The sequence below is a fragment of the Coenobita brevimanus genome, chromosome 51 (genome assembly GCF_032717465.1).
Source record: "Coenobita brevimanus isolate Jiangsu-jjx chromosome 51, ASM3271746v2, whole genome shotgun sequence".
Taxonomy (NCBI): domain Eukaryota; kingdom Metazoa; phylum Arthropoda; class Malacostraca; order Decapoda; family Coenobitidae; genus Coenobita; species Coenobita brevimanus.
This window is the reverse complement of record NC_137004.1, coordinates 38,885,020-38,910,802: the sequence shown is the minus strand read 5'-3', so window position 1 is coordinate 38,910,802 and position 25,783 is coordinate 38,885,020. Positions and strand designations below refer to the sequence as shown.

General features: G+C 40.4%; 3 protein-coding genes across 3 annotated transcripts; 1 reads left to right on the top strand and 2 right to left on the bottom strand.

Moving 5' to 3' along the window:
* Positions 1-3,165: 3,165 nt before the first annotated feature.
* LOC145400228 (golgin subfamily A member 7) lies at positions 3,166-14,286 on the bottom strand. Its single transcript, XM_080272742.1, has 5 exons — positions 14,272-14,286; positions 10,864-10,998; positions 9,320-9,472; positions 7,071-7,172; positions 3,166-3,251 (listed from the first exon to the last, which is right to left on the bottom strand). The coding sequence occupies exons 1-5, from the start codon at positions 14,284-14,286 to the stop codon at positions 3,204-3,206; spliced, it is 453 nt and encodes a 150-aa protein (XP_080128868.1). The 3' UTR covers positions 3,166-3,203.
* A 3,039-nt stretch (positions 14,287-17,325) lies between these two features.
* On the bottom strand, positions 17,326-18,924 carry LOC145400227 (uncharacterized). Its single transcript, XM_080272741.1, has 3 exons — positions 18,723-18,924; positions 18,053-18,168; positions 17,326-17,832 (listed from the first exon to the last, which is right to left on the bottom strand). Exons 1-3 carry the CDS (start codon positions 18,922-18,924, stop codon positions 17,326-17,328), a joined length of 825 nt encoding a protein of 274 aa, XP_080128867.1.
* Positions 18,925-21,402: 2,478 nt separating this feature from the next.
* LOC145400226 (uncharacterized) lies at positions 21,403-25,172 on the top strand. Its single transcript, XM_080272740.1, has 6 exons — positions 21,403-21,439; positions 21,792-21,963; positions 22,979-23,089; positions 23,752-24,001; positions 24,582-24,953; positions 25,092-25,172. Exons 1-6 carry the CDS (start codon positions 21,403-21,405, stop codon positions 25,170-25,172), a joined length of 1,023 nt encoding a protein of 340 aa, XP_080128866.1.
* Positions 25,173-25,783: the final 611 nt, after the last annotated feature.

Genomic DNA, 25,783 nt, shown 5'->3' with positions numbered 1-25,783 from the left:
TTCCAACAGGTAAGTACTTCTTAAAAAACAGGCTGGATAATGTAGCACCGAAGGAATAGTTGGTATAAGTACACTAGTGACATGACACGAACAGGACAACTGAGATTGTACAGAAATTTAGAAATACCGGTAGATTGGGTAATATGGGAAAGGATAATTATATTTATGCTGAAGGCAGAGCACCAGAGACTAAAAAAGACATTCAGTGAAGTCTTAATGTAAAGACTTTAGGAAAGCTACTTGGAAAGCAGCCATCAGATGGCCTGGGCCTTTAAAAATGTACACAAAAATCAAATTATCTCATGTCCTTATTATAAAAAAAAGAAGAAGAAAAAAAAAAAACTGTCAACTCCAATTTTGTAAGGCTGTACCAAATATTTTGTACTTTTTTTTTTTTTTTTTTTTTAAGAATGAAGAATGCTTAATTTTCAAGACACAAGATATTACTCAAGAAGAGGAGGTGAAATAATGGTAACCTGCACTTGCTGGGTTACAGTATCTATATATAACAAGCAAAACATAGCAACTAACCAGGCACAGGAAGTCCTCATTATAAATCTGGGATATGTTTGAAAAAATCACAACACTTTCCATACAACTGGCATTGCAAACTGAGGGCAACTGGAAAACATGTTTTAAAGTTATCAATGAAACTTTGAGGGGAATTTTGTCTCAATCTTCCTGTGGCCTTAGTGGCAATAATGAATATCTAGAAAAAATGTCTTATAACAAGGACTTCTTGTATGGTATATACTTCTGTAGTTTTACCTATTAAATTCAGCTAACTGTTAATGCATATGATGAATTAGCATCCATCCATCCATCCATCATCCAATCCTACATTGTCCCATGAGGAGCATAGGAGCAACAGCTTAATATATATTGCACTACAATTTATAGCATACTACTGTATGCACTGCAAGTTGGACACTGGTATGCATTCAAGTCTGAAATAACAGGTATATACATGATAATCTTACATCAATCATTCTCAACTTAGTAATCTCCAAAAAGGCAGGACTAATTGAGATACTCATGCTATAACTAAAGAAATCGCAAAAGACATACATTGTAATCTTCATTACAACAAAACAAAATTCAATATGTGGTTATTCTTTACTTGTCCTTGCTAGTCTATGAGTACTTAAGTTCCAAAACAGACAACTTACCCATACCAATCATAGATGCTCCAGTTTCCAAGTTATTAGTACGCAAAGAATGCCCAGCATTATCTTCAGAAAAAAAATAATAATAATTCCTTTCCAAGGCAGTGACATCACTAAGGTATTTTATGCTAATTAATGCCAAAGTATTTTATTCAGGTGAGAAAATCCCTGCCTCTAAGACATTAAAACCTATTTCAGTTAATCACATACACTCTGACACTGCAAGTAACTGTATAACTAGAAAATCACAATTGCTGTTGACTCTGATGACCAAGCCAACCTTTGACACTACAGTACAAACATTAAAAAACATCCTGGATAGTCATGGTCAATAAGATCTACGTACTCTACAGTTCTTGGGATAAAAGAGCTTTCCTCCTGACAGAGGTGTAGGCATTACAACAACAACTAATCACTTCAGTCCAATAACATTTAGTTCACTTTAACATCATATGACTTTCTTCGGCTTTGAAGAGATGACTGGCAAGGAAGGAATTAAACTCCATTTACTCTTATTACAATAAAAAGTTTACCATAAACTGACAAAGGCTGTAAGAAGTTAACAGCAACAGAATGAAAAACATGTCACTGGAGTGAAAATGTTTTACATAGTTAACTCTAACACTGGAAAAAAAAAAAATCATATACTTTTGTCAGTACACATATGGTATGAGTCTCAGTATCTCTTCTCTCAACAGCTCCAACTTTGCTACTATGTCAGATGCTGGATATGCTTATAATTCTTTAAATAGTCACTAAAAAGGAGTAATATGCCATGCACTGGAAATCTGAACATTTTCAACCAATTATAATTCCATCACTCCCTATCCCAGAGGAGACATTGAGGTCATATTAGTAACTTCCACTACAATAGTTGGATATCACCTATGACTACAATTTACCAATAATGTAAGTGTCCAATCTAGAAGACCCATTATAAAAGTCGTCCCTTTACCATAATATCACACATAGCATTCACTTCTTCAACAGCCAAGTACAGTGCTGCATTTTCTTGAGCAAAGAGAAACTCAAAAGGCTGGAAAGGCAGAACTTCATAAAGTACTATGCCCTGTACCACTTGTCAATGATTTATAAATGCCTACTGTACAGTGTACAACCTCCTGAATCTGACATACATAAAACCAAGATGCTGCCTCATGACATTTAATTCATCTTTTTATTTATTCACTAAGAAGTTATTTACTTATCTGTATACTGATGCCTGTATATATTTTTCACTTTTGGAAAAATTCAGTTTCAACACATAATACATATTCATGAATACCACACTGTTTAATTAATGAAATTGCTTATGTGCAATTTTATAATGCCTACCAAAAGAGAGTATTGTATAGCAGAAACTCACGAGTGTTTATATGCTAATTCTGTTCATTTAACAAGACTAAAACAAGAGGCAAATTTCATGTTTACCAGTGTCTACAATCTTGTATGAATAGCAGTTAAGGTATCTCACGGGCAAATGGAATTTCTGGGTTGATGAGTCAGATCCTGGAGGTTGTTGAATATAACAATGATAAAATTTATCTTTTAAAAAATGAAAGGAATATTCATCTTCATATCATATCAGGGGCAAAGTGGAGAGGCACATTTTATATTCCCCTTCCTTACCCAAATTAATCTTGTACTATACTACTACAGTATTACAGTATAGTACACACTGTTGGCAGCACAACTGATACAAATTCCTTCGTACATGAATGCCATAGCCTGAACAAGCTACACCCAAGTACACAAGTAAACACATCAAGGTGAGAGTACTCTAAGGTCTAGACTGCTTAGTAGGTGAAAGGCAAGACATGTCAACATTCAGCTGTGACGACTGGTTGGACCGTTCCTCTCCATGAGCAACGGCACGATCACTTAACTCTACATAGAATATCTCATATAATGTGGTGTAAGTCAGGTGGATGAGTGTATGGACTATGATCACTAACAATGAGGGTGATGGCTATGAGGGGCGATGGTGAAGGAATTACAAGTCCTGTACAGCAGAGAAGGTTAGCAGAGCTACACTCTTCATTGAGATCTCGTGGTGGCTGGTTCCGTTAGTAAGCTAATTTCAATCTGTAGATATAAGTTAAGGAACTCATAACCAACACATTAATTAACATAATATACACCTTTACTGATTTAATGTGTTTACTTAATGTGCTAGTAAAAATCTAATCATTCCAACCATAAAGATTATGTTGACCTCAATACAGCATGTAGAAGAAATAGCTATATGACATAATGCTGTTGTTGGGTAACCCTGGTTTGTCTGGCCATGCAGACCCATCAATTGCAGGCACATGGAATCACTCCTGCAGGGCCATCCCATGAGGTCAATTTATGTTCCCTTGTGGTAAGCAACACCTCGCAAAGTGTGAAGGTTTGGTTCCCAGATGGACGCTGCATTTGCATCTCTTCTCCCAATTAACAGAGGTACCCCACAGTAGGCTCCACATCACACTGTTGTTTGGTTATATGGTTACCACCCAGCATTTGCTGGGTTACAGGAAACCAGTAGGTTTATCACATAGTTTGGAGCCACCTGATGTGGAAATCCTCAATTATCCAGACGTCCATTACCCTGACAATTCATTACCCAGACACTGTGATCTGGCTGTTCAAAACCATTATTCAAATTTTTTTTTATATATTCCAAACAAAATCCTTGCATCTGGGTGGAAATTTTGGCAATGCAAACATTTCTCGCTCAGCTGGGCAGGAAGAACCCTGTGGTGCCGAATCATCTGGCTCTGTAGTTTACCCAGCACCTGCTAGAGACTCCCTCGATTGTTCTCAGTTCCCACTCAACGATTTTCTAGTGAATAGCTCCTCTCCGACAGTTGTTATGGCAGCGCATGTGGTGGCTTTTGTGTCTGTTCCTAACTGCTTCAGGCCTTCCTATTCCTTGCATTTCTCTTCCTAGGGTGTGTGATGATGGCCCCTCCATCAGGGAAAAGGAAGAGGGTAGCGTTGACTTCGGAGAAGCAGGAGATCCTGAGTAAAATTGATGAAGGATGGTCAAATTGTTCAGCGTTGATGCTAATTTTATTCTAGCTTACTGTACTGTACCATGATTTCACTCTATTTTACCATGACTTTATTCCATTTTACCATTGTGTTTTGTATGCCCACTGCATTTTTCTTGTGTAGCCCTTTTTTTTTTTTAGTTTTTTTTTTATTATTATTTTTTTTTTCATGTTACCACCTTTGTTCACAGCACCGACAATGGACCTGAATGCCCACACATTTTCAATTTCTGTACCATTCAATCCCATCCCATACTTCATCTCTGTGACTCTTTCAAACATCACCATTTTACTTTTCTCTACACTCACTTATGAGAAGGACCATAAGGTGTTTATTGCATTCATGGATCTGGAAAAAGCATACAACAAAGTGGGCAGAGAAGGATTGTAGATAGTTTTGCATATGTACAGTGTAGATGGTAAGCTGCTAGGTGCCATCAAGAGTTTTTATGATGGTAGTGAAGCATGTGTGTGGGTTAATGAGCATCTAAGTGAATGGTTCACGATCAGTGTGGGCGTGCGACAAGGTTGTGTGATGTCCCAGTGGTTGTTCAATATATATATATATGGATTGGGTGGTGAGAGAAGTAAAAACATGAGTAATGGGGCGAGAAATGGCGTTGGTAATAAATGGTGATGGATGGAATATCTCATTTGTTGTTTGCTGATGATGCAGTACTTCTTGCAAATACTGGACAAGAACTTGGTAGGATAGTGCAGAGTTTTGCTGATGTCTGCTGGAGTTGTGTCTTGAGAGTAAATGTAGAAAATGGTAAAGTGAAGGTTACTGAGAGAGAAGGTGACTCCCAGTGCAATGTTACAATGCATGGAGAGAGACTGGAATTGGTAAGAGAGTTCAAATACTTGGGTACAGTGACAGAAAAGAGAGGAAAATGTGCAAAACAAGTTGAAAGTAGAGAGACAAGAAGAAAAGTAGCTGGTGCAATGAAGGCCTTGATAAGAAACAGATGCTTGAGTGTTGCAGCTGCATGAGACTTACATGAAAGTGTTAAGTGCCAACTTTAACATATGGATGTGAGACAATGGTGTGGCATGAAAATGAAAAGTCAAAAGTAAAAGCAGTGGAGATGGGACTGGTGAGGAATGTATGTGGAGTACAGAGGGTGGATAATATACAAAATTATGTGATTCGTGAAAGATGTGAAGTGAGGATGTTGGTGGACACCAGAATCGATGAGAGTGTACTGAGATGATAATCATCATGTGGAGTGAATGGATAACAATAGAGTGATGAAAAAGGTATATCTGAGCAAATTTGAAGAAAGGAGGAGGCGAGGTAGGCCATGGAGAAGGTGGAGAGATATGGTGGATGAGTGTGTGAGGAAGAGAGATTTGGAAGTTGGTGAGGCTAGGGAACTGACAAGAGATCGAGCTGGCTGGATGAATGTTGTGAGGAAAAGTGCATGATCTGGGATTTGGCACCCCTTTTAACGTGGCAGCGTCCGGACTGACTCTATCGGATATGTTTATGTGAAGCTACAGACCGTGGTGAATGTTTTTGGCGTATCTGATTAAGCCAGGATTCTGGGGGCTTGAATGATGAGTGAATGGAAGATTGGCCCACTGGACTGGGCAAAATTTGGGCTGTATGGACACTGCTACTCCTCACCCTGCCCTAGGGTGGGAAAGGAGGTCCGGATGATGACAATGATGATGCACTCATGTTAAGACTTAAACTTGATCTTTCACACACATACTAACAAAGTTTTCAACTAGATCCTCTAACTTCCACTCCACATCTGCTTTTAGCAATGCATCTTCTGCAAATGGATATGTGAACAGAATCCACCCCTTACTTCCTCTCTTCAGCATCAATCCCCTAACATGCATCCATGCTTTCATCTCTCTCATTACTCCATCAATAAAAAATTACAGACATTTGATGTGACAAACCTATTTCAAGCATCCCCACATTCAGCTCTCTTGTTGCTCCATCCACATAAAAATTTGACAGCCACATAAAGTGACAACCCAATTTCAATCCAACAGTGAGGCTGAATATGATACATCATCCACTCTCACAGATGCTTTTGCTTCATCATACATATTGTAGATGGCTCTGAAAAACTTGCCGATGAGTTTCTATACATTCCAAATCACATTCATGAAACAAGCAATCACTATTTATTTACCTGTCTATCTACAGCCAGATTCATTAACCCCATAAAGGATGCCCACAAACAATCCCACCACAATGGACAATTCATTTCACTTTTATAACCCAATGTACTAAAGACTGTAGCTTGGATGCTCAAATTCTGCTCCAAGTGTTATGTATGTGTGGTACCGGTAATAACTGCAGGACACAAAGATCTGGAGCTGAAACGTCACCGAAGGTTCCATAATTTCAGCTCCCCAATAGTTTGCAGTTCCAAACAGTTTACATCATACATGCAAACAATTTTCTCAGTCCTAAAAACTGTTCAAGCAGCAATCCCACTGTAACTACCAGGATGAAATGGAATATAAACAGCAAATTATTCATGGTAATATACCAGTTCAAGGAACAACACAAATTCATATACTGTAATGATTCTTAAAGAGCTTTCCCCTACTTACCTTAATGGTTAAATATGGGATTATGCCAACAAATAATGCAAGTTCATATGCTGGAACTCTGCCAAGATTAGATTCTGAGGAGCACAGAATGAAGGTATGCAATATATAATCCTTATGCAAAATACTACATCAGTAAGTTTTGCCCTACTGAAAATCTTTAAAATTATTGTACCAGTATTCAGAATATCCACAAGACAAATGTCATCTAAGCTATTACTTTACTTACTACTCACTCTCCCTGTGAGGAAAGACTACCAGTATATATCTGATAACAATAAAAGGATACAACTCTCAGCCCACGTTCAATAGGATTGGTGAGAAGGAGGCCTCGGGGGTTCCATATTCGCTCATTCTGCTCCGCTACATATTTAGTAACTTTCTTCATCATCTGCAACAATATCAGAAAGCTTTAGGGCTTAAGACTGGATCATGTCACAACATCGTATGATTAGTTCCACTGAAATTCTCAGTCTTGTATTTAAATTTCCTTCATGCTGGCAACCATTCTCAGGATCTTTTACAGCTTGTTAACTGCATTATCATAGTTGAAATGACCTTTGCTGAACTTATCGTGCAAAGGACGGAGGGGAACCAGAAAATCTGCTCATATTCTGAAGGGAAGGACAATAAGAAAAGAGGTGAAACAGACCCTCCAGGTAGCTGGTACTATAAAAGCCATGGTATGGATAAGATGTCTGAATACAGAGACTAGAAAGAACTGTATGAGGTGCTTCCCAAAAGTTCCTAAAATTTGACTTAAGACGGAAAAAACTTACGTCAAGTCCTAATCACCACCGTCCCCTTCAATGAAGTCTCCTTGGGCGTGCAAAAATCAATCCCAGCACTTCTCTCACGATCAGAATGCGTTCTGAAAGTCCTTGGGCATCAGCTTGTTCAAGACCTTCAACAATTTTCTCCTGGATCTCCTCAATCATGTCAAATCTTAGTCCTTTCAGCTAGATTTTCAGCCACTCAGAGATGAGTGAGGCTGGTCACTCTCATCTTGAATGTCAGGGCCAATTTGCCTAGCCCCGGGCTCTTACGCTCCTCAAGGGGCAACATAGGACTGGAAGATGGATGGATGGATGGATGGAAAGAAACAAAATCACAGAGGGCCAAATCTGGTGAATAAGCCAGGGGGGAAGGGGGCGGACAACCGGCATTTTCTCTTATGCCAAAAACTGCTGAACAATAAGGGCTGTGTGCACAGGTGCAGTGTCTTGGTGAAGCACCCATCTGTTTGTGCATCATTTGTCTGGACCCTTTCGCCTCACATCACCAGACAAAATGCACTGGCAAGCTCCATACGACAGGTTATCAATGTCACAAACATCGTGGATTGTCCTCTTGCAATCTTCAAGTGGACCGTCTTCCTGCGATCTTCGAGGATGGCTGCACGAAATTTGGCTACATCATCAGGAGCTGAACTGGTGGAAGGGCAACCAGAACATGCATCATCATCTGTTGACATTCCTCCTTTTTAAAATGCTTAAACCAGTTGTACCTCTGTGTAATCCCTATAGCACTGGCACCAAATGCTTGTGTCAACATTTTAAGAGTTTCTGCCGCATTCTTCCTGAGTTTCACACAAAACTTGGTGCACACACGTATTTCTTTTCACATCTTCCATTTTTGACATCACAACATTCGCAAACTAACCCAAACACAAAAACAAAAAAACACACACATGCACCGAACACAGCCACCCACCATGTCACACACTAACATACAAAGGGTGCAAGCTCTGCCACCTAGCATCCACACACCATATGAAAAGTGGTTTCTGCCAGGCTTTCAAATTTCAGGAACATTTGGGTAGCACCTCGTACACTCCACACTGTGCTGTATTCATTATAAAAATTTAATTCATAAATAAAAAATACATAAAACCACTGAATAACATACCAAAAATTATTTTGCTTTAAATGTCATACCACATATGATCCCAAATTTTTCCTAGGGTTAATCTTATAGGGCCAATTTATGTTCATGTGAAAGAAAAAGCAATAACAGGATTCATTTAACCAAACCAGAGAATATCCTGAATAAATAATTAAGTACAAAGGTTACAAAAGGTTAAGGAGTATCAGAAAAATACCCAAATAAGTGATAAACTGGTTCTGCAAATCAGCACAATTACAGTCTTGAATGGACAAGACCAAAACGGATGGATGAAGTAAAATGCTGTATGAAGATGCACATGTCATGCACTGCACCCTCCTCTCTTTATTTTCCCACTGGGAAGTCATGGGAATGGTTCAATCTCGTATATATTTGTAAAGCAGTAATGGATAATCAAGAGCTAAAAATGGCAGGTGAATGGAAATGAGGCATATTTCAACAGGCACTAAGATGAGAGTTCTCCTACTTTTATGCTATCCTTCTCCTATTTCTGGATACTACCAACCTATCTATATTTTTGTGAGAAGCTGATGATGATGATTATGTGCTGTGCCAAACTGTGTTATCTTTAAAGCTTTCCATGGTGAATGGGTGTGACGGGCACAGAATACAGGTACAAGTGTTCTGACCAACCTGTTCGTAATGTGTCTCCATGCAGAAGAAGACAAGGTAGGCAGTTAGGCAGCCTAAGCAACCTTCGCAGTACCTTCCGCAGGACATTTTCTCTGCTTCCACAAACATCCCATTGATATCATTGATTGTGTTCTCAAATGCAGACTTCTCTATCTGTAAGGTAAGTGTGAGTCATATATACAGTACTGTAGGTCCAAATGTTTTACTTGTTATACATAACCATTTCAAATATTCATACCTCCACATCCTTTGTAGCAACACACCGTAAATTATTTTTTATATATCAAGTACCTTATGACACAGTACTATACAGTATTATCCATCATACTGCTTAGGAATCTATAATCTCTCTCTTTCTCTAATGCATTTATTTATACAGTACACCCTTCTTATCTGCGGAATTTGCATCCGCAGATTTAAGTTTCCGTGGATCAAACTTAATTTAATACTGTACTATACACTGTAACTTAATTTGAAATTGGCGCACAACTCGCACTTCTTTTGTAGCAACAGTTAACATACCTGCACCCACGGGCATTCCCGCCACTCTGCCAGTCTCATTGTAAACACCAATCAGTTCGTTACTTATGTAGTCGTCGCCCGTCTCATGTTTACAACTCTACTGTACTTTATTGTGTACGTGAAAAATGGCTCCCAAGAAACAAGCAAATGATAAAAGCAATCCTTCTAAACCAAAGAGAGAGAGTAAGGTGTATCTGGCATCCTGTCAGAAGAGTCAGACTAGACTCACAGCCTGCCTACAGTGCCGCCACACATCTTGTCGCCTCACCACATTGGAACTGTAGGAACTGCACTACAATCATCGTCGTCATCATACAGCAATCATCGTCATCTATACAGCAATCATCATCGTCATACAGCAATCGTCATCATTGTACGAAGGTTATGAAGAGAACACGCAGTCTTTCGGTGAGTATTAATATGTATTTGTAATATTTTAAAGTATGTTTTTATTTTTTCAGGGATGTGCTTAGCTTATGTGGAAATAATATGCCATTTTGTGATGAGTTGAGTATCTGTGGAATTTGCCTCCCGCGGGGGTCTCTGGAATCTAACCCCCGTGGATAACTAGGGTCTACTGTATTCCCTTTTGCCCCATTAACAGTGTACGAACCTGGGTCTCAGTAACTCAATCCTGACATTTAAGGCAAGGATGCACAGCCTCACTCACACCTAAGAGACATTATGAGAGCAATAAACCCCGACTATCCCTTGAATATAAACCCTTAACAAGCTTCAACCTACTGTACAGAAGCACTTTGACCCACTACAATGAAACTGGCATTTCAAACAAGATTATAAAGAAAAATATCTTGGTTGTGGTACTTCTGTAATTCAACCAATTTCTTTGAGAATGAAACAACATAATCTAACTATGGGATATCAAGCTTACTTACGACACAAAAATGATGTAGTCTGAAATATTGATGATTTGGCTGCTGTAACTGTTAAACCTGCCAAGCTATATATTAATAAAGACTGGTTAGGATCCTTTATAAACAATTTCCCATGATTTTACTCACTTTTCCTTCTAGCTCTGGTGGGAACTTTGTCTGGAATTTGACTGACGTTCCTTCAGAGTAGTCACGCTGGATGAAGACCTTGAGACAGCCAGGGGGCCGGGAACTGGCCAAGTCCTCTAACTGCGTCCCGTGGTTCTGTAAGCACAGTACGGTGCCTCACATAGTTCCAGGTTTTAAGAAAGGGAAATATCAAGTTGTAAAAGATGTGGTTTGCTGTTCAGATGGATGTGAATTCACTCCGGGGCTGGGCACAGAACATAAAGAGCTGAGTGATGTTTTGTTTGCCAGTCTTAAACCTACAGTTTTCAGCTAACTTACCCTACCATCTTTACAGGGGACCAAAATGGCGGCCTCCATGTGGAACGGGCTTAAAGTTCATTTGTGATGGAAATCTTACTAAGAACTGATAATGTATATAATCTAATAAAGCCATCAAATACACCAAAACATTAAAGTTGCAGTCCATAATCAAATACAATTTATAAAATGTTTTTGATGTCTAAATGAAATACTGCGATTCTTCTCTATGACTTTTCTGCTGTAAATGCTTCATATAGCACCACGTTAAAAAAAGACAGAGTGGGGGCCAAGGAAGTCTCTATCAACTTGTACTATCCATTATCCCATCTACATTATACAGGCTGGTTGCCTATCATGCATTGCTTTGAGAAAGCACATTTGCCTAGAGTACTGTACAGCTTATGACTTGCAAAAACCTGAGAAGTCTTGCACTAAAATCCACAAAATCTGATTTCCGAGGGTAATGTGCACCCCATCTCAATCTACACTGCACATTCTAATTTAGACAGCAGGTGACAGTGGCCACCCTCTCCCTAAATTTAGAAGAGACCTGCATCTGTTAGTTTGTTTTATTATTTCACAATCTGATTCATGCATTAATAAGCTGCTGTTACTTTATTGCTATAGAGTGAGGGCATGACCTAATCAGCAAGTGGCTGTATGGAACAAGTGTGACAGAATGGAAAGTGAGGCTGGGTAAGTTTGTAAGAAATAGCTACTGGTACCCAAAGGATTTCCCGAGAGGGAAATTTTTTCATTTTATCCCAGCTGCAAGCATAGCATGGGCACTCTGGCCTGGCTGTAGGCCTGATGCACCGTAGTAGGCTGAGGAGTCAAATGGGGGACTTTGAGCTGGAGATTCAGATGGAATTACCATATTTCCATGTTCTTTATTTATAATCCTTATTTTTCTTTTTTATATTACAACAGGTAATAGGGAGGGAATTATTGCACTACAGATAATCAACCTGCAATGAGCTTGCTTAACCCAACCTATCCTAACCTAGCTTAATTTTACCTAACCTAACTTAGCTCCCAGGTACCTAAATTTAAGAGTAGCATAGATGCCATAGATGACGATGCTATGAGCTGGAGATCCCTCCCTTCCTTATCCACTAAATAGCTACTATGGGTAACATCTGCAAAAAAATAAATAAATAAATAAAATAAAATGAAAAAAATTCATGGAGAAGACTCCCTCAGTCTGGACAACACTGAAAAACATTAAAAAGGAAGCACCTGGAAATTGGCCAAAGCTTTACTGAACTAAATTTCCATACAACATGAATTCTGTAACTTATATAACTGGTGCTGGTAAGTAAAAAATAAAAAAATAAAAAATGCCCAATAGGCAGGTCAGTAACCGCAAAGTAATAATTTTTCCTCAAATGAAAACACACTGTTCTATATCACAGGTGATTTTCTCGATAATTACAGGCATTTTACAAAAGTAAAACATCCCTTGAACATTAACTTTGGCAGCAACAGTTGTTACTGATAACCTGTCTGCCTCGGATGCCACAGCAGTGTGTCTACACACTGAAAACATCAGTGCAGTTTAATGTCCAAACACAGCTTCTCTACCACAATGAATTTTGGTCAGATTAGTGGTACCATAAACATACAGTTTCCTTTAAGCCGGAGAAACATCTTACCGATTCACTTTGTCATCTCCCTGGTTGTTTTCTATAAAGGTATATTTTTTCTAATAATTCTTATGGTGGTAAATGTTTACTGGTGATTTTGTTTCCCATGACATTTTCATCAATTTTCATTCTGATTCACTCATGCATGTTTCTCATCCATAATGGCAGGCTTTCTAAAACCCTTTCAAATCTACTGAAATTTATCATTCGTCTAACTTTATATTTTCATGGCCTAGCCTAACCTAACCTAACAAAATATAACCTACTAACCTAATATAACCTAATCCAGTCTAAACTAACCTCATATACTGTACACTAACCACAACCTAACCTAACCTAACCAACAGTAACTTAACCAAACACACCAAAATGGAAAACAAAATGAATTTTGGTACACCTGAGTAACATCAGTAAGTATCCACCATTATGCTCCAGAAACAACACGCACTGAGAGAACAAACCATGGAAAAAAACATCAGAGAAACTAAAATCACAACAAAGCAATTACCACCATAATAACAATCAGAAAAATATGGAAAACAAACTGTAAGGATAAGAAGAGAACTGGTAACGTTTGTCTGTTGCTTAAACTAAACTACATTAAGCTACAGATTAACTGAATGTTTCACTGACTTCCAATAAATGGTAGCTGCTGTACCAACCTACTGTACAGATGCTAATTCAGTTAATACCTCAGAAATGGTTAAATTCTCCAGAATCCTTAAAGAAGAAAATTTGCTTATTTCAGATTTATAGGTATATTATAGACCTGGGGCCATTACTGGTAGCTTTTCTTGGGATGAATTTGGTGCAAAAGTAAAAATTTACCAAAACTTCTATTTAACCTAACTCATCCTAATCAGCCTGTGAAAGGTCGCTAGCTACCGTAGCAACATGCCTACTGTGCCATGAATTACTTTTGGCACAGTTGCCATAAAAAGATAATTAACTGCACAGTGGAAATGTTTCTAGAATGATCATTAGTCATCAATGATGGAAAAAATACAATGAAATCGTTTGTGCGAGGCAGAGATCAGTAGCTTCCAGAGTAACTTCCTATCAATTAGAAAAATGCAGAGATGTTGCGTCAAAGTGATTTACCCTACGCTAACTTACAACCCTACAAGTGAAATTATAATATTCATTTCTGAAGTGCTGCCATAAACCCTGTCAAAAGTGCAACAGTACTTCATTCGGATGAGACTCTAGACTTATTCTGAGAAAGAACACCATTACAGGATACCATCAAAAGTGGGCTAGATCATTAAATTTCTAGTATCTACCATCCCAAAGTAAATATTATCATCATTAGTACCGCACACTTCTTCCACACAAGCTTTATAATAGCCCACTTCACACATGAATGAACTATGCACGGAAGTTCTGGGACATTAACATCTAAAGAAGATACTGTATCACTTTATAATTGGCAGAAATATGACGGAAGTTGGTGTTTGTTTACCGCGTTCGTCGCCATCTTGAATATTATTAAGAGATCCCTTGTGCAAGTATTATTGCTATGTATAGATGTATTAACTAAAAGGTAATATTTAAGATAAAACTTAAAAATAGGCTCATTTATTAATAACAACACATTTTTCTTTTTTTTTTAGTTTATGGTCCCTAGGAATGTTGCCTCCTCAGCACAGTTCTAGTAGGACGGACGACAGTTAGTGTATGCACATCGACGAAAGGAGTAGATTTCACTGTGCCGTTATTAGTTCAAATGGTAGAAAATCATTATATTTATAGATTGGCAGTGCATATATTGTAAAAGTAAGTTTATTTCGCCAGAGCTGCTGTTAGCTTCCAGAGCGAAGGCATGGCAGATCCATGGGAAGGAGGCCTGATAGTACTTGTAACTAGGTAATGATGCCAAAAGATTGAGTGGAATGCATGTCCATCCGATACTACAAGAGCTAATTTACCTCAGGGTAGGACACATCTATGCCAAGCATCCCACTCTCTCCTGCCTTCACTCGCAATCGCCTAGGCCTCGACCCATAGGTTATCGCTTTCCTGGGTAGGCTAAGTATACGTACTCTGTTACAGTACTGTGCTTCATAATATGTATCCTAGTTTATATTTACTTGCCATATTCTGCACATTGCTGCTTGGCCTTCAGCGGCATCTTTATTCAGAGTGCTGGGACGTTTACTGAATGATAATAATCTAAAATATAATTCATTTTCTCGTTCATCATGGAGGCATTTCCTCGTTTAGTTTCCTAATCCGTGTTTTCTCGCGCCATATATTGTAAAGAGTGCGACATTAACAAAGAGAGTACATGAAGCTAAATGACTCGGTTGACATGACTGGATCTGAATGGGTGGCAGACATGAAATAACCAAAAATATATATTCAGTAGAGCAGCACCAAGAGGAAGGGAACGCTCTATAGCTGCCCCCTAAAGGAGCTCTAAGCACTGGGCAGGCCACACTACTCTTGAATGTTGTATTTTAAGGTTCTGGTGTTTCTTACTCTTATTAACATCATCTCTATAGTTAATCCTAGTGCTATGTCTCTTATTGTTCTCTGTTGAACGTCTTCTGTATTTAATCCAACTCCTAAACATCTTACTCTTATTAATGTTTTATGTTTATTTAATCCTACTCTTATGCCTCTTACTCCTGTCAGCGTCTTCTCTTTACGTTTATTTAATCCTACTCTAATGCCTCTTTCTTATGAACATCTTTTTTTGTTTATTTAATCCTACTGTTATTCCTCTTCCTCTTATTAACATCTGTTTATTTAATCCTACTGTTCTGCCTCTTATTAATGTCTTCTTTTTATGTTTATTTAATCCTAATCTAATGCCTTGTACAGTTCCGAACATACTGTAAAGTCTTCTCAGTACGATGTTATATAAAGGCACTACAGTACCTGATAATGTTGTTGTGGACTCAGTCATAAAATGTAACTGCCATCGCCACTCACGAGAACCACTAAGAACTGTTGTTTATGAATTTACTGAATATATATTTTCTGTAGTGCTGTCTTTCTCTCGCATCAAGACCTGCTGAGGGTATACAAATAGTTCACGTCTCTATATTGTGATTGGCGTATAGCCTACCTGCATATCTGAGCTCCCTTAAGACTCGATAATCTGTCCTTATAGTTTAACTCATAATAATGGGAAGTTAACAACGTGAGTGAACAGTGACTTTCGAAACACAGTGCTGCAATCTTCTGAACCCAGCAACCGTTTTTGAATATCATGGAAGAGTTTCACAGTTGCACGACTAAAAGCTGGAGCGATTAATGGTCCATGTTTGTACACTGTCGTCAGAAAGGCTGTCTTCTCACACAATGGCGTAACCAGAGAGGTGGTTGGGGTGACATTGGCAGCCCCTAAAATATGCCTGACCACCCTCTTACGTAACTCTCTTTGGATCACCCCATAACTAGGTTTGGTCACCCCATCTTTAAAATTCTATCTATGCCCCTGTTTTCATCCCCAGTTTCAGTTGACTTTGCACCCTATACGCTTCTGTTGTAACTTTCTACCAAAAGTATACTCTGTTTCGTCCACTCAGAGGCCAACCGGGAATACATCACGACGGTTTGGATCCCAAAGGCTTGTATTCTCGTCGATACAGCAAACCCCCTAACACCTCTTCGTTAGTTAGTTATTTTTGGATATGGCTGGTCAGTATTCTTTTGTACGTTATATATGGGAAGGATGGCAATGTTCCAAGGATTTATGTATCACAGATTTGGACAATAAGGTGTAAAAAGTAAAATAAATATCTTAGGAGAAGGTGTTAGGAATTAAGCTTCCTTAACCGACGGGAATACGGACCAAAGTCTTGCTCTCCTTACCAATATAACTTTGCGTCTGATTCGTAAACATTTTCTTGTATTTTTTTTTTTTTCCAGTCAACGCCGGAATGAAAGAGATACTAACATGCAAAGAAATAATAAGCCGTAACAAGCAAAATAATTCGCTAGGGAAGAGGTGCTAAAAAGAATCCTAAGATGGTGATAATTACGTTTGTCTTTAAGTCGCACAGGAAGCTTCGTAGCACCTTTTACGACGCGATTAATTCTTCGTATTACACCCGAACAGTCTCCTTTGTGCTGTTTAAATAAATATAATATCGACATAGTTTGCGTCAGTGACATGCAGGAGGATACTGAGGTATAAGATGCAAAACAAATCGCTGAGTAAAAGGTGCAACAAGACCTACAATGCCACTTATAATAGAGCCCTTAGTACCGTACCTTAATCTTAGTCTTGAGGTGTTCAAATGGAAGATATTATGCCCAGATACTAAAGCTGTGTTTATTGTGAAGTACTACAGTTTCGTCCCATCCTGGACCCTTTTGACATACAGATACACATGAAATATTCCCTTTTATAAATAGGGAGGTAAGGGTGGCCTAGGGAAAGCTAGATATGAGAGAACTGGGTATGCGGAAGGACACAACAGACATGAGATCGGACCACCATGATTTGGAGCAGGCAAAGGCATGGACGAAGCTAGTGAGATGGAGATATTTCACTGAGAATACTTCACTGGGTTTTGACATGATTTTGAGACGGTGTGGAAGAATTACTGACAGCAGCCGTGCATTCAGGAAACAATGAGGAGCAGTCACCAGCCTCAAGCATAGGATTTACAATGTATTTCCACTCATCATTCTGGCGGGATATTTCGTTGAGAACCTTCATGCCGTAGCGAGAGTAACTGTGCTGGACATTCAAACATATTGCGTACTGGCCACATCGGACATTATCCCTGGACAAATTTATGAAGTCAGATATTGCCGAGTACGTGCCTTGAATTACATATCGTATCTCTGCGTCATCTAAATTTGGTTCGCACTTTTGATGGCGTGTGCTCTCCCAAACTTCCCTTTTCTTCTTCTTTCCAGGTACCACAACTGTTAGCATCGACATGGAGTTGACATTCGAATTTTGCTCATTGAAGTTGCTGTTGGCGTTGTTCTCAGAGTTGATGTTGTCGTTGTTGTTGTTATTGTTGAGGTTGTTGATGGTGTTGATAACGCCGTTGAAAACCTGGAATGATTGGTTGATTTACTATGGGTTAGGCTATGCTGAGGTTGGTTAAGTTACGTTAGGTATCGGTTAGAGTAAATCAGCTTGGCAGTGTAATATTCAAAGGTCATTGCCTCTGAAAAACCATGTAATAAAAGTAAAACATATAAAAGGATAACAAAGTAGATCAAAATTACATTAAACCATAAAATCTCACCCTTGTCATAATTAAAAATCAAACCTGGAGTGCAAAGGTCAGGAGGTTGAAGGAATTGAAGCCGAAGTTGCCAATTCCACCAGGGCAGCTAGCTCTCCGCCACCTTCCATTACCATTCGTCTCTCCCCAACCATGAGAGTCTACAGAAGAAAAAGAATATTACGTTTAAGCCTAGGAAGATTGAGACTATGCTTAGATAGAGTGCCTGCCTACATGACGCTACGTAGTCGATAGGATTTTTAGTCTTCGTATCGCTGAATTATTATCAGGAATTAATTTGTTCGGCCGTATTCTTAATATTATGCAATTTGATAAGCCATTCTTATACACCAGATAAACTATTTCAGATGGTTTAGGAGACTCCACAACACCCGTGTTTCTTAGCTAATTATTTTGCATGTTATTTATGTCTTTTATTATTGGCATAGCTTGCATCGGTAACATAAAAACGGATAGCAAACTGTGATGTGCAGAAATCATCGGTGAGGAGGAAATATTGCAAATCTGTTCAAGTTAACGAACGTATGACCCAAGAGCCTGTAGTTTTTACAGTAGTCTTCATAGCAGTGAATTATTGTCGGAAATACTTCTGTTTGGCTGCATGTGTTCTAGTTTAGCTGAATGAGTAAAGATTGATTATAAACAGACACTCTTATACAAACTTAAAATCTCAAGAAAGCTTAAGGAATGGTACCTAATCCTTCTGCCGGAGCCTCAGTGACGCCCTTGACCGCTGCCTTCATCTTCCGTCTGCCAGATTCTTCCAGGAACACTTGGGACATTCCTCGTATCTCGTGTCGTATTCTCTGCAACATGGCTTCATCATACTGACACCAGGCTCCGTCAATGAATGTTAGCACGACAAATTGAGCACAGACAAGACTGAGTGTGGCCATGTGAAGAAGATCAGGTCTTGGGTTTATTCTTAGCAATTGTATGTGAGACACTGAGGAAAGAAATCTTATATTGCTAAGTCCTAGTGTTCCCCTAGATTCTACAACCGGGTGAGTTAGTACAAAGTTAGGTGTTCTTATTAAGGCAAACTTTCTGTATCTGCCAAGTCCCAGTCTTGCTCTAGAACCTTGTGTGTGAGAGGGTGAGTGCTAAGTGACAAGTCTGGCGGATGAAGGTGAAGAATGGGCTGTGAGTGAGCGAGTTAGTGGAAGACGATTGTAACTGTTTAATCCGGTCGGTGGTGATGGTGATGATGAGGGCAAAGATGCGGAGCGGTTTGAATGGGTGATGTGGTCGCGTGCTCGTCACACTTCAAGTAAAAGATAATGGTATATCCAGGCTGAGGGGCAGACACCGTAAAGTCACCCGGCGATACAGTTAGTGCCTCCCCTCCCCCCTTCCATATTCCGTAATGTGTGATGGTCGACATGATAACTATAGTCGGCTTGCTTTTCCCTGCCAAATCTGGGCCACTCACACAACTTGAAATACTACGTTGCAGCTGTATGAAGTCCGATGAGCTGTACTTATAAGGTTGAAATGGGTCTCTGGTCACCCTCCAAGCGGATCCTTCAGTTTTACTACATTTGACCGTAAACTAAGTTGAAACGGTATCAAGATATTTGTCCGGTTATTGAAAAAGAAATTGCCATATTATTCTGATAAGTTTTGACTCTTTATTTGATATCAGATATGCGAGGTATGATTACTGATGGCCGAGGTACAGTGTGGGAACAGCATCTCACACGGAGCCTCGGTCATGTTGAATGTGAGACCTGTTGACTTCCAGATGACTGCATGGAAACCCACCGTGCCAGCGACCCTCCTGACGCTGTCGCACACGTACAAGGGCTGACATGCCTCGTTCAGCCTCCCGTGTGTGTCGGCAAAGTGACGGAGGAGAGGCACGAGAGCTGACGCCGTGTTCAGGGCGACGGTGGAGGTGTGGTGTAGGCGGCAAGACAGCAGGTGGCGTCGTCTACGTTGTGGGGGAATTATTACCAGCACAGAGTTGGCACTGTTAGAGTTGCTGGAAATCTGATCCGTATTCACCTGGATGTTATTCTGGCTGTTGTCGTTGTTGTTGTTATTGTTGTTGTTGATGCGGTTGATGGCATTGATGACGCCGTTGAACACCTGCAACATGAAGGTCAGGAAATTATACGAGTTGAACCCATAGGAACCCATCCCTCCCGGACATGAGCCACGCCTTGCTCTGTCAAGTCCACCTGTCTCTCGTTTCTCTCGGCTCCCAGCTTCCTTCCCGTTGCCAGGTCGTAACAATGAGTCGTCCTGTTCTTTGCGCCTCAAGTCGGTAACTGGCTGCACTTCAGTTTTGTTATGCAACGCAAAGCCCTTCAAGTCTTCTTTACTCTTTATCGGAGCCTTATGTTCGTTAAAGATCTCCTCGTCTACCAAACCTGCCCTGGCCATCACTTCACGCATCTTCCGTCTCACCTCCTCTTCCTCCGCCTGCAAAAGACCTCTGCCTGGAGCATCTGAGATCCCTGGGAAGGACAAATCAGCCACGCCCGCCTCAAGCTGTGCCTCAAAAGCAGTGAAGGAAGCTGCGACCCGAAGGACTAGGTGCATCCCCACCAGACCCGGCCTCATCACCATATCTGTAAGGGCATTACGGCAAGGCATACAATCCCTTGGGTATTGTTTGCTCAGCATGAATCACGTGTAATATAACCACAGTAACATTGTTCACTTTAAAACTAGGTGGGAAATTTCCATCTCCCATTATTGAATGCTGATCTGTAACAAGAAATTAAGACTTAAATATGTTTAAAGTTACGAAGAAATGCTGTGGAAAGGATGCAAGGCCTTAATATTGATCTCCGTTAAGATAAAGTAAATGAACTATAGTCTCAGTTACACACAACTCTTTCTCACCATTAATGCTCACCTCACTAGTTGTGTGTGTTGATAATATCGCAGCAGGGAAGCTTAGTAGTCAGGGTTGGTTGGCAAGGTGTCTGTGGTAGAGTGTAAGGCCAGAGCGGCAGGGAGGGCGGGAAGGGAGGCGTGGCTCCAATGGGACTCCGCCAACCTCCCGTCCTCCCATCATGACCCCCGGAACGACAAGAAAATCACAATTATGTCTTGCTACCACTTTGCTGTGGATTTTTCAATACAAGAATTATTCTCGCATTTAGAAAAGCTGTTTATTGGACCGGAACTACTGTATCTTGCCAGCCTAGGCTATAATTCTTCCAGGCTTATTGTCGTTTCTTGTGAAGTGTTCATTAAAAAATACAAACCTTGCCTTAGTATAAAACCGGAATTTGCGATAACTTAATACAAATTTCCTCTACATCATTTTCATTAACTAGTTTGCGTATTATTCTTCATAGATAAAGCTAATTCGTGACTCATTCTGAACCAGGGCACACAAGAAGACCACCTGCCTCAACATGAACACCCACATGAGGCCAGTGAGGCTGAGAGCACGTTAGTGGAGGGACGGATACCTTGTGCGTGCGGGTGTTCAGCACCAGTTCGTCATTGAGCGTGACTTGCAAGGAAAGCACACAACCAAAATTCCCATCGATTACGACACACTACGTTCGAATTTACAATCCAGATCCCTGTTTGATTTCTAATTACTTCTTTTTCATTTAAGTTTCCCTCTGTCTCCTCCTCTCCAGCTTCCACAACATTTTGGTGTTTTCCTTTTCAGTTACGCTCAGAGAGGTTTACTAGAAACACCCAGAGCTCTTTGCCATGTTCCTTGAACCTAATCCTCACTGGCCTCAAAACGAAACCAGTATGCCAGCGTCTCCTATGACCCATCCTCACCCAGGCTGGCCGAAGAACCAGACCAGTGTGCCTTTACCCTCTGTGCCCGACCCTCTCATGGCGGAGGTGGCGGCCTTCACCAACACCTTCCTGCAGGCATACACGCTGGACGCACTTGCTCTTGAGGCAGCTGACATTAACGCATCCCCCTCCTTAACCTCGGGGTCCTCCAGAAGGTAAGCATTATGGTATCAAAATTGCAGATGGATGGTTTGAACTCGTGTACTGTCATTTATTAAAATTCATGGAGGGGGAAGGGAGTCTGTGTATTGCGATGTGAAGACGCATACCAGAACAAATGGGGCAGAACTGTGTGTGAGTGTGTGTGTGTGTGTGTGTGTGTGTTCACGTGGCTAGAGTTTCGGCGTACAAAGAGGGATGGAGACTGGATTCACTCACACAGACCCCCAAGAACTTCACGTCAGTAGTTTCATAGACGTGCCATAATGCTGTAATTTTAAACTCAGGTTGTTCTTTATTATATCATGTTTAAAATTATTTGAACTTCAAACTACTAAGGTTGATAACCTTGATATTGCTTCTTTCAACCGAGTGACTCACTCTCTCTCTCTCTCTCTCTCTCTCTCTCTCTCCTTCTCTTTTAATAAACGTTAAGGGAAACCTTTCGGCTAGAGGTGTTTGATTCATCCATAACAAGTTAAGCGTACTCGGAGAGCGCATACCTCTGCAAACGCCTATACCAGAGAGCTCCAGGTTACCAGCAACATATAATCAACTCTTCCTTGGCCCATAACGCACATAAGTACAATATTTCATTGAAATCCGGCAATAATTTTTTTTAAATATCTTGTGGACAAAGAAACAAAAAAACAATCCTGAAGCCGGACTCGAACTCCTATATCGACCAAAATTTAATCAGCTGTACTTTGAAATCCATTACTAACGTTTTTATATAGCTTGTGGACAAACACACAAACAAACAAAAAAGACAAACAGGGGTGAACACATACCCTCTTCCAACTTCGTTGGCGGAGGCAATTAACCCTTGCATTGCAACATACTATTCTTTTACTGAATAAAGTACCGTCAGATAAGAAAAATAAACTGAGAAAATACATCATAGAATTAAGGAAGACAAGACAAGAAATAGTTGGCAGGAGTGTAGAGTAAGTACAATGTGAGTGATGGTGGTGTGGCTTGATATAGTGTATTCATTGGACCTTGGTGCAGGGCGCGGCGGCAAATGGTCACCCCAGACATGGCGGGGCTACAGAATGCCTACACCAGCTTCTTCACACCAGGCTCCCGAACCCCCCACACCAGGCGATACAACAGGAAAAAGTAGGTAGTGACTAGAAGATCAGGGCCCGTAGTCTCGTCGGTTGAGAAAGTTCCCTAAAACATTTTCCAAGGCGATTTATTTTGCTTCATTCGCTTTGGAAATCATTTGTTTATGTCACCTTCCTCACCTCTTCTGTTACATAAATCCTTCCAATATCGCCATACTCTGCATAAATAGCGTACAAAAAATATTAGCCAACCATAACCAAAAACAATCCGCATAGGAAGAGGTGTTAGGGAGCGTCCTTTACTGACGAGAATATTCGGATCCAGAAGTTTGTAAAATATTTGTAACCTATATTATACTCGAAGAATCTTATCATGTAATCCAATAAGTTAAATCTTATAAAACTAAACTATACTCCTTTTACCTTAACTTGACCCAGATTTGTCTCCTTTTGCAGCTTATTTCACGTAGCTCAATGGAAAGACAATCCTGTGGCTAGCATGATATTTTAATCTATTGTTACAACTCTGTATTCAAGGAGACATGACAATTTTAGGTCAAGTTAGAGTAAAACGGGCATGGGCCTAAGCTTATTTTTCAAGTAGGCCTAAACGACGATGAGTAAGCTGCAAAGTGTCCAAAAATTACCCATATAACTCTGAAAAATTAAAGGAGGTATTAAGTAACACCAAATATTTACTGTATGTTCCGTCAGGGGAGGTGGCGGTGGCAGTGACGGAGGAGGCGAGGACCTGCCGGTGGTTCTGGTACCGGAGGAGGACCCTGGCCAGTGCGTCGCGTCCCCACACCTCTCCACCTTCGGGTTCCTCGGCTTCGTCCTCAACATCATCAACGCCGTCATCAACGTCGCCAACAACATCAGGAACAACGACAACACCAACAACGACAACAACAACAACAATAATAACAACGATCTTAATATCAACCAGGTAAATGTGAATATGGTGGTTTGTTTTAGTCTTTCAATCTCCAGACGATTTTGCTTCTAATGAAAATCCCTCGTAGTGAATAGCGTTAAGAAAGTCTATAGCGAATCCCCCAGTTTGAAAAATCATCCCTAACCTGAATAAAATGGCCTGGAGGTAGCAAAAATGAAGTGAAATATGTATCCTCGGACTGAAGTGCTTCCTGCGAATGGCGTGTGGTGGGGTGAGGTCAGTGCCAAAGAGAAGGCTAAGGTGTGGGGATGCAGAGGGCGGCAGGAATTATAGAATATGGAAAATCAGAGGGTTAGTGGATGATATTTTGTCCCCTCCCCCCTTTCTTCTTTAACTCTTGGGCCCTAGAGACTCATTTTCAGCTGATTAAAATCGCCTGGTGTTGGTTAGGATAAAATAGGCCTTCTCGAGATGTCCCGACGAAAGGATAATTATGCTGCCTAGTATCAACACTCAGGCTCTTATGGCTAAACAAATGAAAATAAAGTCGTCCGGCGTTATACGAAATAAAATACTATAAACTTGTGCTGACCATGTGAGAGGTAGTTTGGAGCCGAGTGTTGTATTGCAGGCGGCGATCACTCAGACTGCGACAAACACCAACACCGCCATGGCAATGGGGAGGCGGCTGGAGTACCTCAAGCAGATGCGTGCCTCCGTCCAGCTCAACCTCCAACGCCTCCGCCACCACGTCACCACCCGTCGCCGCCGCAGCAGTAGTTCTTCTTTTACCCCCTCTTGCAGTGACGAAGATAAGGCCGACCTAGTGGATGAAGCAGTGTTGGCCGGAATGGTACTGGTGGACATGTGGAGGGAGTTGTTGGTGGAGGTGGATCCGATGGCGATGGCCCGCCGCGTCTGCCGCACTGCCGCAGCCCTGGCCAAGACCTCCCGCATGGCCGCCATGATGGGCCAAGTGGGGGCCGCCGCAGCTGCTCACACCCTCGTCAACTTTCAGGTATTAAACGTTATTCTCATTTCATGTTTTATATGCACATTACATTTCCTAAGCAATTCCCAGGTTCATTATTATTATTATTATTATTATTATTATTATTATTATTACTATCATTATTATTATTATTATTCTTGTCAGGGTGTGAATCCTGACTTCCTGATAGAGGCCGCTGAGCTGGGTGCTGAGGGCGTGGACTGCAATCAGGAGTATCACTGCTGACTCTACTACCACCTCCAACAGAACAGGAAGCTGACTCGGGTCTAATGCATATCAACAGAACAAAGGTGATTTGAGTGGTGGCAGCCTCATAGTGCGCTGTTGCTGAAAAGTACAAAAATTACAATAGGAATTTGGCTGATATTGCTACAGAAGCTAAGACCAGTATTGCTCTAGTTTGTGTGTAATAATTATAGCAGCAACAACAACAGTAACATTAAAACAATAATAATAATAATAATAATAATAATGATAATAATAATAGTACCAATGAGGTGGATTTCAGGGCTTGAATGTTGAATGAATGGGTGTGTGGCCGATTACACTAGAAAGGATATTCATTAATTCTCCCCGTATCATCATTTTTCCTATTCTTTGCTTTCTGTAACCCACCTCACCCTGAATGCACATGGGCAAAAGAGGTGGGACGATAATGATGAATACAGTCTTTCTGAAGATAGGCTCTGTGCAGCCGGACAGAAATACAGAACTTGAACATTTTTCTGTGTTTTCTTACACATTGTACCCACTAGTTACTTTGAATTAGCCATAGGGATAATCGTGTTGTACTAGACACCTCATCTCATTTTTTAGGCAGGAAGAAGGATTGGAAT